Genomic DNA, 18,303 nt, shown 5'->3' on the forward strand with positions numbered 1-18,303 from the left:
AGTCACACAACTAGTAAGCACAGATTTGAGTGTAGGTAGTTGACTCTAGATCATGTGATCTTTTATAACTTATGCCAGTGAGGATGGGTGTTTGAGACCTGCTGATATTTCTATTGTATATGAAAATACACTACAAAGGTAATCACTTGCTTTGCTTATGTGTAAGCTTGAATTTGGGCAAGAAATTAAAGATGCCATTTTTCATGTAGAATAAAATGTGATGACTTAAGACAATAAGATAAGTGACACCAAATTTAAATTGAAGGCCCATGCTGCTTAGGGAGTTATTAGGTTTCATAAGTTAAAAAATAAAAATATTTAAGAACTTGGTAAAACATGTAAGGATATATTACTGAGAGATGTAATAAACTTGTTACATCAAAAGTCTTGGGTAACTGAAAATTGTTTTATTGCTTCCTTAAATAGGATGAAAATTTGTGACCTGTAATATTTTAAATGCTAAGGAATTTTAATGGATTGGATCTATAATTATAGGTAATATTCATCAAATCTAGTGGTAGTGACAAACAATTTATTAAGGGTATTTTAATTCAATAATATTAAAAGGAAGCTGCATGCAATGGTGCACACCCGTAATCTCAACTACTTGGAAGGTTCTGGCAGGAGGACCAAGGCAAGTCTGGGAAATTTAGCAAGATCTTGCCTCAAAATAAAATTTTAAAAAGACTGGGAATATAGCTTAGTGGTACAGCATCCTTGGGTTCAATTCCCTGTTCTATTAAATAATGAAATTCTCTAATCAAGTAGTAATGTCTCCTAGTAAACACATCTCTGAGATAAAATCTAAAATTTAAAATCACAATAAGCCAGGGATGGATATTTTAGTCTTTGAGCACTGACAAAACAATTTGGCAGAAAAGAGTTCTTGAAAAAGAGGGAAATGCTGAGACAATTTTAAATTAAAGCCACGAAAAATTCTTTACTTTGGTAGCAGTTTAACAAAATCATTATTCCAGTTTCTTGAAAGTGAAGTAAAATCTCTTAATTCATTAAAAGGAGAAAGTCAGTTAGGTCTTTACATATTTAAAAACCAAAAGCCTCTTTTTCCTTACATTTTACTTTTTTAACTTTCTGTTTTATTCTAACATGAATATCCAGCAATTAGCATAGAAATTTACATATGGTTGAATAAAGAAGGACTCTTTTTCATCAAATGTGGGTGTAGATAAATTATTTTATACTCTAGGGATATTTTATTTCTGCCTGTATAACTGATCCTGCTTATTACATTACAGTGAGAACTGAAACATCAACTTCACTATTTACTATTACCTTCATCAACATAGTTTTATTAATCTAGAAAACTATTAGGAAGATAATAGTTGTAAATAACTTTATAATTCATTCCTGAAAGTTCCACTAATTCTTAAATAGAAAGTATCAAGAGTGATGTCCTTTGTTTCCTTACAAAAACACTTAGACATCCATAAACAGAACTTGCCCTAGGAGGGCTTCATTGTCTAATTAAGAACCTACAGCAACACATGGAGCAAAAAAGAAAATGTCTGCACAGAAAGGATTGCTGTGGAGATTGGCATAGCTGAGATATCTGGAAATAGCCAAGAACAAAGAGGAGCAAGGGTAAGAGTATAAGCCATGTAGAGAGTGTTATATGGTCCCCAAAGGCCTGATCTGCAGAGGACAATTGCAGGTTTCACCACTGAGGTAACAAATAGTCATTATTTGTTAGAATCCTGAAAGGGGAGCTGCTTTTCAAGGAGGAGCCATTTATTGTTCTGCCCCAGATTTGTGTCCTCCAATCCCATGCATGTTATGGATCCTGGCTCCATGAGCAGCAGTGACGAGGACAGTAGACCATTGCCATAGTGTGGGTGTACACACCCATGAGTCTCTATAGATTTGTGTGTACCTATATTCAGACCCCAACTCTCCAGCTGTTCAACAAAGTATCAGCACCTCCTACCCTATTGCCAACAGTGCAGTTGAGGCACCTGCAATCTGGGCACCAGTGCTAGCATGAACCAGGATCCCTAAGTTGAAGTCTTTCCACATGTATTCCAAAACCTGGTTCCATGGCGACTTCAGGGGCACTGTGCATAGACACTTGTGTCACTGCCACCATAAGCACTCTCATGAGCCAGATCTAGTGCTAAGAAGGATCCCTAGGACATGGCATACTCCTTGGGAGAAAAAGAAATCAGATGGTCCCAGCAGACTTCATCATCAAAGACTTCAATAGTTTTCACCACTGCTGTGGACACCACAGTTTTTATTGCTGAGTACTTCTGCAATCTGTTGATGCTGACCTCAGCTGATGAACTGTGCTGTTGTGTCCTTTCTGGAGTCAGAACTGCTGTACCCCATCCAGCCTACATCCTCACATCCACCTCTACATGAAGGTCTTTATCCACCAAAACAGGTCTATAAAGTCTAAAAGAGATGACTGTTCCATCAAATATGCAGAAATCAATACAAGGCAACATGGAAAAAAAATCAAGGAAACATGACACTACTAAAGTAACAAAAAATTTCCAGCAACTAATCTCAAAGAAATGGAGATTTATGAATTGCCTTAAAAAAAGATTCAAAATAATTGTTTTAAGGAAATTGAGTGAGCTGTAAGACAATACTCTCTACAAAATCAGAAAAATGATACATTAACAAATGAGAAGAAAGAAAGGACAAAAGGAGATAGAAATCATAAAACAAACAAAAGAGGAGTCCAGGAGCTAAAAAATATAGTACATGGAATGAAAAAAAATGCAGAGAACATCAACAGCAGATGTGATCAAATGGATGAATCTTTGGAGGTGGCAGATATGCATATGACCTTGATCTGATTTTACACACTGTGTACATATTGAAATGCCACACTATGATGTATAGATATGTATGAATATATAATTACTGTATATTAATTTAAAAATGAAATTAAAAATGAATGTTTTTGTTGTTGTGGTGGTGCTGGGGGTCAAATCCAGGGCCTTGTACACTCTGAGCATGTATTCTACTACTGAACTACATCATTAGCCCTCAAAAATAATCTTTGAGCTTGAAGACAGGTCATTTGAAAGCATCAAAGAAAGTTTATAACCCAATATGCTTTTAAACCCTTGCACCCAAATTCTTGTGTTAGGATAGGCTTGGGCATTACTGTGGCACTGAACTTTTCTCAGTGAGCTGCGCCAGGAGCACAGGCTCTTGATCTCTGCTGCTGCCTGATGCTACCATGGGAATGATGCTCTTCCTGGCCTTTATGGCACCAGACTCTAACTAGAGGAGCAGCTTGGAGGAGTGCCTGGAGTCTAGCAGGGCAGACTTTACAAGTCTAACACTGGTATGCTATTTTTACTTCTAAGGTAAGAAAATGCAAGAGACATTTGTGTGATAAAATTTCCTCCAGAAATGTTATGTATAGCTTAGGTTATGATTGGGAGTGGAACCTCCACCCAACACATACTTTAGCCTACTACATGGAGGAAATGTAAAAATATCTGAGATGTAAAATGAGCCTCACATTACAATCAAATGAAAGATACACTGGAAAGCTTAATTAAAAAACTAAGAAAACTTGGATGGTAGACTGGAAAACTTGTTAAAAGATGGCAATATTACCCAAAGTAATCATTAGATTTACACATTTGCTATCAAAATTCTACAACCTTTTTTTTTCTCCTCTCCAGAAACAGAAAGGCCAATCCTCAAATTTACATGGAAAGGCAAAGTCCCGACTCTTAACGTCCCTATTTCAAAACCTTACTATAAAGTTACGGAGGCTAAAAGAGGGTAGTACTGGCATGAGAACAGACATGCCACTTACTAGGTATATTCTGAGAAAAAACTGAAAACAGGTACTTAAATCTGTACACACGTTTCCACCAGGACTATTCAAAATAGCCAAAATGTGGAAACAACTCAAATATTCATTATCTGATCAATGAATAAAGAAAGTGTGGTGTGTACTAAAATGAAACATTGTACAGCCTTAACAAGGAATGAAATACATAGGCACTTATGATCACAGTGAGATTCTGTCTCTAAATAAAATATAAAATAGGACTGGGGATTTGGCTCAGTGGTAGAGTGCCCATGAGTTCAATCCCCAGTACACTCCCCCCCGAAAAAAAAAATACACAGGCACCCTACAACATTACTGAGATTTGAAAAAATAGGGCTAAGTAAAAGAATCTAGACAAACATCATATATTATATTACATGAAATATCCAGAATACAGGCATAAATCTCTAGAAATAGAAAACATTGATGGTTTCCACAGGCTGATGGCAGGGGGAAAATGAAGAGTATCAGCATAATTGGCATTGGGGTTTCCTTCTTGGGTGATGAAAATGTTCTAGAAGTAGGTAGTGCTGATCGTTCAGCAACATTGTGAATTTATTAAATACAATTGAAATGTTTACTTTAAAATGGCTAATTTTACATTTTATGAATTTCACCTCAATTTAAAAAAATCTAAGGGAAGAATATGGTAGACCAGCTCTGCATGAACTTAGGCAGCCAATGATGAATAATTTGATGCTTACAAAAAAATCCTATGCATTATAGAAATTATGGAATTCGTGTTCCTATGGTGATCAGTTCAGATAGCATTTGAAACATTACCTGACGCTTCATTCTTAGAATAGGAATGACACTTCAGTGAAATTCAAATGTGAATAAATGAAATGAATTGCTTTAGTCATTTTGTATTTGGATTGACTAGCTTTTTTGAAAAATATGGCTCCTTATCCTCATCTAGTTGGTTAGCCTGTTAACATAATCATTGACTATCTCATGGTCACTCATGCTGAGTGATATTTGAAGATTGTAATTAAATTGTATATTGAGGTAATACACAAAACCAAACCAAACCATAAGAACCACACACAATCTGTTCAAACCAAAACTTTACCATGTCATCTATATCTCTAGAGATCCCAGCAGGACTTCTCAGAGTTAGCATTGCCTCTTTGTTCAATTTGAGCTCTGCTCAGGTTTTAATTAATTTTGCTTACATACAAATCTTATTCTGTAGAGTAGAATGGCCAACAAGCAAACAAATCCCCAAACAACTACTCCCTTTACATACAATCCATGCCTTGCAAACATCCACTGTTTCTAAATTATTTGCTCGGTTTTAATCAAGTCACCACACTTAAAAACTCAACTTGAATTTGACTTTAAAATATCATTAATATTCCAATGTTGAACCTTGCAGAATGTGGGGAGCCAACATTCACCACTCTTGGAGATCCCAGGAAGACCCAGTCAAGACAAAACTCTTTCCTACCACAGCCCAAGAATCTTGATTTGAAAAATCCTGAGCCTCCTGATTAGAAAAGGGATAGCAATTTTAACTGTTAATAATGAGATAGTCTGACATTAGAATAAATTCTGATTTCTTTTCTTTGAGCACCCTAATTGCTAAGTTTATTTTGTCTCCTGAGAGTAAAGAACCTTTTAAAGACTCTTTAATCTGATTAAATTTGAAAAAACTTTTAACCTTGGCGGATATCTGCTGTATTATTAAAAACAGACGAATGGTCTCTGTCCATCCTTATCATTTTTTTTGTATCTCCATAAGGTTAAATTTCATAAGGGAAAAGATGGGCATAGGCTCCATTAAGTGTTTTTTTTTTTTTTTTTTTTTTTTTTAATCTGTATCTGGAAACAAAGAGTTTTAGGTTTCTTTTCAGACTGGTGTCCTTTGAATAAACTTTGCCTTGGGTCATTCATTGCCTATAAGAACTTTCCTTGTGTATATATATTTTAAACAGGTTCTTTTTAGTTATACATGACAATAGAATATACTATGACATAATTATAAAAGCATGGAATATACTTTGTTCTAATTCAGTCTCCAGTATTTTCCCTTCTCTTTCCTTTCTCTCCACCCTGTTCTTTTTTTTCTTTTATTTTTTTATTTTTTTTTTAGTTCTCGGCGGACACAACATCTTTGTTGGTATGTGGTGCTGAGGATCGAACCCGGGCTGCACGCATACCAGGTGAGTGCGCTACCGCTTGAGCCACATCCCCAGCCCCTCCACCCTGTTCTTTTTCCTGTACTCTATTAATCTTTTTGATCTTTACTTATAGTGGTTTTTAAATTAGTGTATTCTGGATGTACAAGATGATGAGATTCACTGTGGTATATTCATATATGTACATAGGAAAGTTAAGTCAGATTCATTCCACTGATTTTCCTGATCCCTCCTCCCTTTCTTTGATTTCCAGTTGTCTACTCCTCTGATCTTACTTTTATTCTTTTTTTAAAAAATCTACCCCTCCACTTATTTTGGATTAGCTTCTACATATCAGAGAAAACATTTGACCTTTGACTTTTTGGAAGTGGCTATTTCACTTACAGTCTGCAATTTTTCTTTGTAGTTGAGTAATGCTCCATTGTGCATTACTCAATGATGAATGGATATTTTTAAAATTTATTTATCAGCTATTGTGACTTGTGCTATTATAAACATTGACATGGCTGTGTCACTGTAGTATGCTGATTTTATATCCAATTGACTGATATATACTGAGGAGTAGGATAGCTGGGTCACATGGTGTTTCCATTCCTAGTTTTTTGAGGAATCTCCATACTGCTTTCCACAGTGGTTGCACCAATTTGTAGTCCCATCAGCAATGTTGGAGTGTACCCTATTCCTCACATCCTTGCCAGGATTTATTGTTACTCATATTCTTGATAATTGTGAGATGAAACTGAGATTTAGTTTTAATTTGCATTTCTCTAATTGCTAGAGATGTTGTACATTTTTTCTTAAATTTGTGGGCCATTTATATTTCTTTTAAGAAGTATCTATATAATTCCTTTGCCTATTTACTCATTTGGTTATTAAAGTCAACACCCACCAATCAATCATGTTCCTTTACTCCAATGATGAATCTTCTGAAAAAGAAATTAGGAAAACTATCCCATTCACAAAACCAAAACCAAAACCAAACCAAAACAAAACAAAACAACAACAACAAAAAACAATGACAACAACCAAAAAACCAAAAAACCAAAACCAAAACCATGGGAATTAATCTAACAAAAGAAGTAAAGGACCTTTACAAGGAAAGTTCTCCCATGTTCTTGGATAGGTAGAGTTAGTATTGTCAAAATGACCATACTACCAAAAGTGCTCTACAGATTTAATGCAATTCCTATGAAAATTCCAATGACATTCTTCATAGAAATAGAAAAAGCTATCATGAAATTCATTTGGAAAAATAGGAGACCCAGAATAGCTAAAGCAAGCCTTGGTGAGAAAAAGCAAAGCAGGAAGCATTGATCTATCAGACCTCAAATTATACTACAGAGATATAGTAACAAAAACAGCATGGTACTGGCATCAACATAGGCATGAAGACAAATTAGAATAGAATACAGGACAAAGAGACAAATCTTTATAAATACAGCTCTTATACTAGACAAAGGTGCCAAAAGCATGATGGAGAAAAGCTTCCCTCTTCAACAAAAGCTGCTGGGAAACTCGAAATCCATATGTAATAGAATAAAATTTAACCCCTATCTTTCACCCTGCACAAAACTCAACTCAAAGTGGGTCAATTAAAAACTTAGGCATTAGACCAGAAACCCTGTACCTGCTTGATGAAAATGTAGGCCCAACACTTCAATATGTTGGCTCAGGAATAACTTCCTTAACAAGACCCTTAAAGTGCAAGCAGTAAAATAAAAAAAAAATCAATAAATTGGATGGCATCAAATTAAAAAGCCTACTCAACACAAAGTACACAATCAAGAGCATGAAGAGAGAATCTACAGAATGGGAGAAAATCTTTGCCACCAGCTCCTCAAGGCATTAATATCCAAGATATACAAAGAATCCAAAATACTTATTTTGTCTTGTTATTAAAACTCTGGCTATGGGAGACAGCTTCCCTTTAAATATTTCCACTAAAAATGTGTCAGTTTGGATGGCTTAGCCATTAGATTGTATGATATACTCAAGCAACATTTTGGACCAACTATTTCCAGATTCTCAAGTTTGTCTTAGTTTAAAACTAAATCTATACTTCTTCCAGGTCAGGCTCCTATTACATGTATTTATGATATACCTCAAATTTATGTACTCATCTTTTAAAATGGCATAATTTCACCAAGGATAATTTAGAATTACAGGTGCCATTTGTGAACCACGGATGTTACCAAATTAGGATAAACTTTATTCCTACAATATGAACACCTTTGCCAGGGGCAAAGCTGCCCAGATGGCAAAACTCATTGAAGTCACACAGTTTATCAATGAGAAAGAAGTGGATTAATATATGTATTGATAGTAGATATACTTTTGGTTTAGGCCATGATTTTGAATTGCTTTGGGAAATAATGAGGGGTTGTTGACTCAGCAGGAAGCCCAGTTAACAGTGGTTAGTACTTAAAGAACTTTTAAGTGCTTTAATGCCTTCTAAGGAAGTAGATAGTATAAAAGTAGGAGCTCAAACACAAGGAGATAATATAGAGGCTAAAGAAAATTTGTGATCTGATATCATGACAGATGGGTAGTTCTCATTAAGATTATAGCCCTATTAAATCCCAAGAGACTACATCTTTAGTTTAAAAGCAGTGTGAAGCTGTTACTGTAGAATGCCAGTGATCAGCTACAGAAAAAGATAAAGATGTATTGAGAGAAATCTGGATGTAATTTGGTTTGTCAGCTAGCAATCCAATAATAATAGCACCAAAGGACCTCAAATGGAAAATTGCAAAAATTTTACATGAAATTATCCACCACTGTTGCTATGGTTTGAATGTGTTTCCACCAAAATCCAGGTTGAAATTTAATCCCAAATTAATATATATGCTGTATATATTTCCATATTCTTAATATTGTTCTTTGTATCCTTAATCATTCACTAGCAAGTGTCCAATACTTTGTTATTTAGTTGTGAACTGGTTAAAGGAATCAACCATAATTTTTTGTATCTGTTTTTGCACACTTTTTTATAGCCACACTAATTCCTTAGGTTCCACTTCCTTGAAATGAATCAATTTGTTGCTTTGGTTCAACTACTAGGTGAATTTTCAGATGACAATGCGCTAATAAGCCAGAGAGATGGAAATCCAAAATCCCCTATGAGCTCAGTCCTAAAATAGGAGGTTCTTATCTCCACTGATGTTTGTAACTAAACTTTAACAGAAATAGAACTAATAAGAGAACTAGTGGGGCTGGGGATGTGGCTCAAGTGGTAGCGTGCTTGCCCAGTGTACATGAGGTACTGGGTTAGATTCTTGGCACCACATAAAAACAAAATAAAGATACTGTATCCACCTAAAAACTGAAAAAAAAAAAAAAAAAAAAGGAGAGAGAACTAGTGTCAGATGTGGTGGTAAATGCCTGTAATCCCAGTGGCTTGGGAGGCTGAGACAGGAGGACAGTGAGTTTAAAACTGGCCTCAGCAATTTAGCAAGGCTTTAAGCAACTTAGTGAGACTCTGTCTCAGAATTAAAAAAAAAATGCTGAGGTTCAATCCTTGCTACAAGAAAAGAGAGAGAGAGAGAGAGAGAGAGAGAGAGAGAGAGAGAGAACGAGAACAAGAGAACTAGAAAACAAAGGTATATCATTTGTAGGCTATCTTATTTTTATAGATCTTACAAGTACTTCTCTTCTGTTTTAGATCTGCATAATGATATTACCACTATAAAATGTTCTATTTAGCACAAATGAGCAACAACAAAATGTTAGAACATATCTGACAGGCTCCAGGGGTATTTTGGCCAGAAATAATTCCCAGGTATCTCCCAGTAGCTGGTATTGGATTTGCAGTATAAAATTTTTGACTACTACATGCAAACTCAACATGAACTTATTTTTGTTTCTTTGTTTTGGTACTAGGGATTGAATCCTGGATGCTTTACCATTGATCTATATTCCTATCTCCTCCCACCCCCGTCTGCATTTCAAACAGGGTCTTGCTAAATTGTCAAGGCTGACCTCAAATGTGCTGTCTTCTTTCCTCAACCTCCCAAGAATCTGGGTTTAGAGGCATGTGCCATGGTACCCACTTGGACAGAAATACATTATCTTGGCAAACTGATGCTTGTGCTTTTAGGAGATTCCTGGACATTATCCAGGTTCCACTTTAGCCTAAATCTTATTCTATAGGTTGGTTGCTCAGATTGGGGATGAAGTTCTATTTTTTTAGCTTTAGATTCTCCTGGCTCCTGGTTAAGAAAAAGATCATAAATTCTGACCATAATATTTTTCACATTTGTGTAACATGACTCAGATGTGTGATATCCACAGTCTTAAATGCTACTATACAACTGCTCTCTCATTAGATGATTCAATAAATGATCATCCAACAATGAAACTGAAAAACTTCATATTTCATCTGCATTCCCAAGACACTTCATATACTATTGTGATACTTCAAGTAGGAGTGAAGATGTGGACTGATCACATTCCTAGATGTTAATAGCCTATCTTTTAGCTCAAGCTGAAGAATGATCATAAGGGAACTCTGGTACCTGAAACCATCTATAAATTCGAAGCTTACTATCTTCATTAGCATAACATTATTATTCCTCTGTCTTTATCAACTCAACTTTATGATACCAGAAAACTCTTCCTCTGAAGATAACAGTTGTAAATAACCTTATTGTTCATCCTAGAAACTTTTGGAACAATTCATCAACTCTTAAATGAAAACTATCAAAAGACAGTTTATATACCAAGACTACAAACTGCTTGCCTTGCTCTTACCATCAATCCTGAATGATTATATTATGATCCTTATCCAGTGCTAATCAAGACTCCATACTGCTTTAATCGGAACTTCAAAATCTTGTAAATATCCTGATCTTATCCTTTCCTTCCCTAGAGTCTGACTTCAAGACTAAGACTCCCTTACTACAATAAGAATAAACTCAGTTTTTTCATTACTGAAACCATTTTTAAGGAGTCAAAGTGACTCTTCCTTTGACAAAGTTACCAAAGTTATCTCTTTTTCTTTCTAATATTTATTTTTTAATTGTAGTTGGACACAATATCTTTATTTATTTATTTTTATGTGGTACTGGGGATTGAACCCAGGGCCTCACATGTGCTAGGCGAGTGCTCTACCACTGAGCCACAACCCCAGCACCCAAAGTTATATCTTTATTAAATGATATAGATAAATTCTATTAAGTTCTAACTTTTTTCCTTTTTCTAGGATCAACTGATATATTGTGCTATCACATTTTGATATATGTTGAAAAGCTGATTATACTTTTCTTTATGTTGGTTACAATTGGAAATGTCTTACTTGAGGATAGTTAATTCAGTAAATAAGTGAAAAAAGAAAGTGAAGGAATAAGAAGAATTCATCCCCTTGAACATAGGAAATTCAGAGATATCATCAAAGAATCATACCTGAGCTGACTCTAAATGAGTAAGTAAGCGTTTTCCAAGAAAACAAGGGAATAGACAGTTTATTAGGGGGAAAATTCTCAAAGTAACAGAAGCAGAAATTCGCACTGAAAAAGTGAAGAATTACTGATAGATTCTATAGAACTGCAATATGGTAGCTCATGGCAAAGGAAGAAAAATGGGGAAATAAAAATAGCCTAAATAAGCAATGGGGGTATTAAGAAGTTTTCACGAAGAACAGCTTATGGTGCTGAAAGGTTTGGGTGTGGCCACAGGTATAGATATGAGTCAACATGGAATTGGAAGAAAAGACCATAAACCTACAGAACTCATAAAACTATGCATTATGATGTTGAAGAGGCTCCCTAAATGGAACTAAGAGGCAATCAGAGCCATTCACATGACTATTTCATCCTAAGAAAATAGGATAGGAAAAAAATTGAACAATCATGATGTCCATCCATCCAAAGTGATTGTTAGCCAACAAGCCAGTAACAGAATTATTGAAATGAAAGACATTTCTAACAACCCAAAGAGCCATGGTAGAAGTGAAAGAAAGTTCCAAAGAATCTTTCATCAGTAAGAAACAATTTTTGTCTTTAGTTACCAGAAGCACCACCCATGGCTCATCTCCATTTCAGGATCAACAATAAATGGAAATTATACACTGATCATCAGAAAATGTTGCTTTAAAGTTAATTATCTGTATTGTTTAATTTTAGTGAACTTTCAATCATTGTTCTTCCGACCCTTAGATTTCTCAAACTAAGGTATTAGGGATTGTGGGATTTAATACATCACTTATCTGTCACTTATTTCTAGAAGGTAAAAAACTGAATATTCACATTGATACAAGTGAAAACTTGTGAAAGGATAATATTAAACATTCTTGTTTTATTTATTTAATTATTCCTTTACTTTTGTGGGTGCTGGGCAATTTAAACCCAGGGCCTCTCACATGCTAGGAAAACATTCCATCATAAGATATACCCAAAGCCCTGCATTTATTTTCAAAATAAAAAATCTAATATTTAAATTTATTATTTTTAAAATTTAATAAGTAAACAATATAAAGGTCTTTAGAAAACAATTACAATGTGGGTAATTGTCCAAGTGTTTGGAGCTAAGTTAACAGATCTACAATACAGAAATGAGAATAAAACAGATTTTTACCCATTTGAAATTCTCCAATTACTATCTGATTGTGAAATAATACTGATACTCTATAAGAAATATAAGCCATTCCATTTGCTAAAACTCCCAATAGTGTAGGTATCCTGTAGACCCATTTCAGTGTGGACCACTTGTACTTCTCTTGATAAAGATTAGGAAAAATATGGGATGATGTCAGTAAGCTATTAAGTAACAGAAAACAATTATAAAATAATTATAATTTATCCAGAGTTTTATCCTGAGAGCCCAAAACAATTATGGGAAAACTTTCAATATGACATAATTACAGGACATAGTAAAGGAAAAGCTATTTGTAGTTTATTTTTATAAAATAGGAAAATGAATAATATACAAAATTAAATGACTGTTAATTTAATCCAATTAATGATCAAACCAAAAAGCAAAATAAGGATGCTTTACTATTGTTTCAGGATACTACATTTTAAAACATTATACCTGCCAGGCACAGTGATGTACACCTGTAATCTCAGCTACTAGAAAAGCTGAGGCAGGAGGATTCCAAGTTTGAGGGCAGTCTGGACAACTTAGCTAGACCCTGTCTCAAAAAAAAAAAAAAAAAAAAAAAAAAAAACCAACAAAAAACAAACAGAAAACCCCCAAACACCCAAAAAACAAAACAAAACAAAAAAACCCCAAAATAAAAAACAAAAATCTCTAAAAAACAACAACAAAAAAAGGGTTGAGGATATAGCTCAGTGATAGGCAAGTAGCACTTACCTAGAATGTGCGAGGCCCTGGGTTCAATCCCCAGTACTGAAAAACAGACAAACAAAAAATCCCCACAAAAACATTTTGCCTGTTGAAGGTAAAATCTCTCAGGAATTCATATTCACAAAATGATTATCATGTACCCTCTTAAAAGTCACATATATTCTTTTTTTTTAAGTTAGCCTCCTTTTATGGATTTACTTCACTATTATTTTTAGGCAGTCTGTTTTCAAATAACTTTGTGTCAGTGAAGCAATTAAAGGGGGTATCATCTTAAGGTCAGAGCGGAGTTCGTTTCTACCTATTAGAAATGCATCAATGTTCTGCTGAAAATCAATTGGATTAAAGAAATATTCATTTAATAGTGATATTAATATTTTTTAGAAGATAAAAAACTGAATATTCATATTGATACAAACTTCTCTTATTGCTCTTCTTCATTCTTTAATCAAAATGTTATTTTTAGCTTTATTTTCTGTTGAACCATAATTTCTAGTTCAGTAGCCTGCCACAAATGATGAAATACTCACTGGCTCTGAGAATGTTCTCTTTGCTGCTGCACCTGGACTGGACCTGCAGAGAGAGCATAAACTCAGTAATTCAGAGCTTATAATATAAATGGCCAAATATGCAAATTCAACGGGCAAGCTCCTGAAGTCTAGGAGCAAAGGTTTCATATATCTCAGATTTTATAGCATATTAATAAAAATGTTACATTTGTTCCATATATATCTTAATTCATCCTTACTTTATGTAAAGACTGACTTCCAGAAAAAACTGCAGGCACAGTATTACAAACTGGACAGAGATAAAACCAAAGGTAATATTTTGTTAATGTGTATTTGAAATCAATATTGTTGGACCTCCATAATCACTGGTTTCACATCATGAATTCAATATACTATAAACCAGAAATATATATAAAAAACTATCTGTACTGAACATATACAGACTTTTTTTCTTGTCATTATTCCCTAATCAATACAGTATAACAATTATATTTATGTAGTATGTATACTGTATTAGGTATCATAAGTAATATAAAGATGATTTAAAGTATATGGGAAGATTGCATAGGTTATATGTGAATACTATGCCACAGTATATAAAAGACTTGAGTAGTAGAATTTGCTATCCATGAGGGTTTTGAAACTCTTTCCCCAAGAATACTGAGGAATGAATATATATGAAAAAATTAAAGTTACTTCATAGTTGTGAATACTGATCTTTAATTTTAAAGCATTTAGCATATCTCTTGATCAGAGTAATGATATAATTCAAGAAATAAAGTAAAACATTCTATTGTAGTTATTATATATATGTTAATGAGGGGAAATTGAAAAATCCTCATGTACAACATTTACCATTGATTTAATAACTGTTGTGATTTGTTGATTATAATAATTTATTATAATTATATGTTGGTTATAAAAGATGCTTCTATTGAAAATTAATTAATTCATTTATTTGTCAGCTCTCAATTATGTTTCTAATTTAATAAAAAAAAAAACCCTATGTTCTGACTCAATATTCAGGTCAAAGTGAAACATTCTTTTAAAGGTTTCAAAACATTCAAGGACCATGTTGGATGGCATTAACATTGTTGTTAATGTTAGATATAACTGTATTAAAGCTCTATACCTCTTTTTCCCACTCCACAGGAGCTTGCCCCAAGTGGATATGTACACAACAAATTAATTTCTATAGCTTAAAGCAATCTACTATTATATGAAACAACTTATGAAAGGAATGTTGTAACTTAGGGTGGGTTATGGTTGTCCTCCCCTGAAAAAAACTGTTAATGTTTAAAGAAATAACAATAAAAAATGTCACAAAATACAGACGGGGGATGGGAGGGTAGGGAGAAAAATCACACTCACATACACACACACAAAAAAAAGAAAAAAAAGAAAGAAAGAGAGAGAAAATAATTTCAAATGTTAAAGTTATTCTCTTTTGGCCCAGATTGTTTTTACTAGTTTTAAATAAACTATAATGAAGAAGCTGATCAGAAAGATGAAACTCTTATATTCTTCTACTCAGAAGTCTAATTGAAGAACAATTCTGGACCAAATGGGAAAGAAATTAATGAATCTTAAGGAAAAAAGAAATACAGAGAAAATGACAAAAAGAAAAGGAAGAAAGAGAGGTGGAGAGAGTAAATCTAGATAATAGAAAAGAAGGTATGGGTTAATAGAAGGGGACAATATGTAAATGGAAAATGTTCTGCTAATTTCTTACTAAAAATTCATACCAAGAGGGTAAGAATGACTAATTAACTTGCTAAAAAAGAAATAAGCAAGTTACCATACTATGGAATGAAAATAAGTGTAACTATACCACTACAGCTTTAAAGGAGAAAAGAAACATATACTAACAAACAAATTAATAGACAAGCTTAATAAAGAGAGAAACTACTTTTTAAAAAGTGATTCAAAGAACACAAGAGAAAGCTAAAAGTGTGAGAGAAAAATCTGGGAGAGAGAAAGAAAAGAAAGAGGAAAATGTTGAAAGACAAAAAACAGTTTAAAGAAGTCAAATGGAAGTCAAAAAAGTCTTCAACAAGATGTGAAACAGAAGGAGCCCAAATCCATAGCACAAAGCAATGTTTGCGAATGGAAAGTAGCTCCTTTGATCAGTAATAGTTACTCTTAAGTCGAAGCCTCTATTCCTCCAGAGTTCATCTTTAAGCCCTTCCAATCTAGAGTGGAGCTAGTGTATGGATAGAAACAAGAGATTTACAATGAACAGAGCAGTTCAGATGAGTAGTTAAAATGTCTCATAAAATGTTCCAACAGATTTACATAATGTTAATTATATACATTAGATAATGTATATAATGGAAATGGTGGTGAAGAACCAGCTGTTTTTTTTTTTTTTAACCAAAACAACAACATAATACCCTCTTCTCCCCTAGGTGGCTTAAAAATTAAATAACAAAGAAATCATTTATAACATGAATTTAATAAACCTGTATTGCTTTGTGACAATCCAGTTTAGAATTATTTTTTCCAAATAGCTTTAGAGGAGACATTTGGATGGTGAAAACAATTCAATTCTCTGAATATGAGCATTTATCAGGGTTTGTAATATGCCAAGAGTAGTAGAACCAATGTTTTCTCATTTATGTTACATTAGCTATATAGCCAGATTTGAGGGAAATCACTTAAAATATGTGCATGTATGTATGTATATACTGAGGATTGAACAGGGGTACTTTACCACTGAGCTACATCCACAGCCATTTTCATTGTTTATTTTGAGACAGGGTCTCATTAAGTTGCCCAGGTTGGTCTCAAAATTGCAATTCTCCTGCCTCAGCCTCCCGAGTAGCTGGGATTATAGGCTTGAGGGAAATCACTTTGAAAATTAATGATTATGAAATTTTGTTTACTTCAGTGATTTTAGCACATATATATTTAGAAAAGCACGAGGAAAATTCTTCTTTAAAAAACTTTATCATTTATGCATTCAGCAAATGATATACTATGAACCTGATCATATTTATAAAAATTACTTAATTTCATAAAATCTTTTTATATGCTCATAATGTAATGGGATTTACTTGAAAGAATAAAGAAGCAACTATTACTCTTGTTCTCACATCTAGGAACTATAAGGAAGGAAACACATTGGTCTGTCTTAAGTTTTATGGTTCGTTGTTATTTTTTTTTTCTTTATGTTACACTGGCTTTAATCAGTGGGGGGAAAAAGGAAAGTCTGAAAAGCAAACAAAACCAAACCAAAACCCTGAGATTTTGGCCTAATATCAAATTTGTCAGGGATTAAAATGAAGGACTAAATGAAGGGTATAGTATAAGATTACTCAATACTATTTTCTTTTGGGTCATGTTCTTTTACTACAGTTAATATCTGACTGATTTTATGGTGCTGACAAAAAAATTCCCCTTTCAATTGGAATCAAAACTAAAATAACATGTAGATATAGTACATTATATTAAAGTCAATGGAGGAAATAAAAAACATAAGAGACTTACTGAAAACACCAGTATTTATTTGCTAATCAAGAGTGCTTTGAGGCATCAAATAATTCATTTCAACATATGTTTACATATAATTTTTGCTGAAAATCACTTTGTCCATTAGGAAATATTAAGATATGAAACAGAAAACAAAAGGGAGGAAAGCACATAATAAATGGTAAGGAAGAAAAATGAAAATGCCTTAAAAAAAAGCTGAGAACATTTTAACAAAGAACCACAATTTTTAAATACAGTTAGAGAAATCACTTACCTTATGCTTAGGTCATAATAAGAATAGCACAGTGTTTAAAGTCAGCTCTTCATTATGGGAGGTACAATTGAAAGCCATAGGTTATAATAACATGAACTGCTACACGGAAATCAAGATTTTTTTTCAGCCCAACATGAAAAGCTAACTCTTATGGGAGAACTTTCAACTTATGTTTAATGTGACATGAAGGACAACTGAGAATATAGACATAAAAACACACTAAAACATAAATTTCACACCAAAAAGGGAGAGATGGCTCAATCTCTCAGGACACAGATTTCATGTGATCATAGTTTGTGACATATAAGGGTAGGCACATCACTCTAACAACAGTGAAAGAAGCATGCATAAAGTATACTCATCCATTTACCTTTTACCCTCTACCCCACTCATACACAAACAAGCCCACCAAGATACAGGGAAAGAATGTAGTGCCAAGCTGTTATGAAGAAAGCAGGACACACGGAAGCACAGCAGTGGTCATGTGATTTGAGAGGTGTTCTTCCCTTAAACCATCCCATCACCATGCTTATTTTAAAGAAGCCAGGAAAAAGATCCCCTTTCAATGCTGCAGTAGCTACGAGCCCCCAGCATGAAGCTAGTGTGTGGAATTTTGATCACCGTTCCCTGCGATGTCAGGGGCTCTCCAGTGGAAGCCAGATGTGTAACAGCAGTTAGTGGGGACACAAATGTATGAATAACAAACATCCTTTTCCTTCTGCTTTTCACAGAAGTAAGAGGAGAGAAACAAATAAAATAAAACCCATGTTAAAGATAGGTTCATAACAA

General features: G+C 33.9%; 1 protein-coding gene across 5 annotated transcripts in view; it reads right to left on the reverse strand.

Moving 5' to 3' along the window:
- The window catches only part of Gphn (gephyrin), a 602,355-nt gene that overhangs the window by 153,657 nt on the left and 430,395 nt on the right, over positions 1-18,303 (reverse strand). For all 5 annotated transcript variants that reach the window (XM_077799519.1, XM_026385121.2, XM_026385119.2 and 2 more), the window contains one exon: positions 13,791-13,833. In XM_077799519.1, the coding sequence (XP_077655645.1) occupies positions 13,791-13,833 (43 nt within the window). The remainder of the gene's footprint in view (positions 1-13,790; positions 13,834-18,303) is intronic.

The sequence above is a fragment of the Urocitellus parryii genome, chromosome 6 (assembly GCF_045843805.1).
Source record: "Urocitellus parryii isolate mUroPar1 chromosome 6, mUroPar1.hap1, whole genome shotgun sequence".
NCBI classification, from domain to species: domain Eukaryota; kingdom Metazoa; phylum Chordata; class Mammalia; order Rodentia; family Sciuridae; genus Urocitellus; species Urocitellus parryii.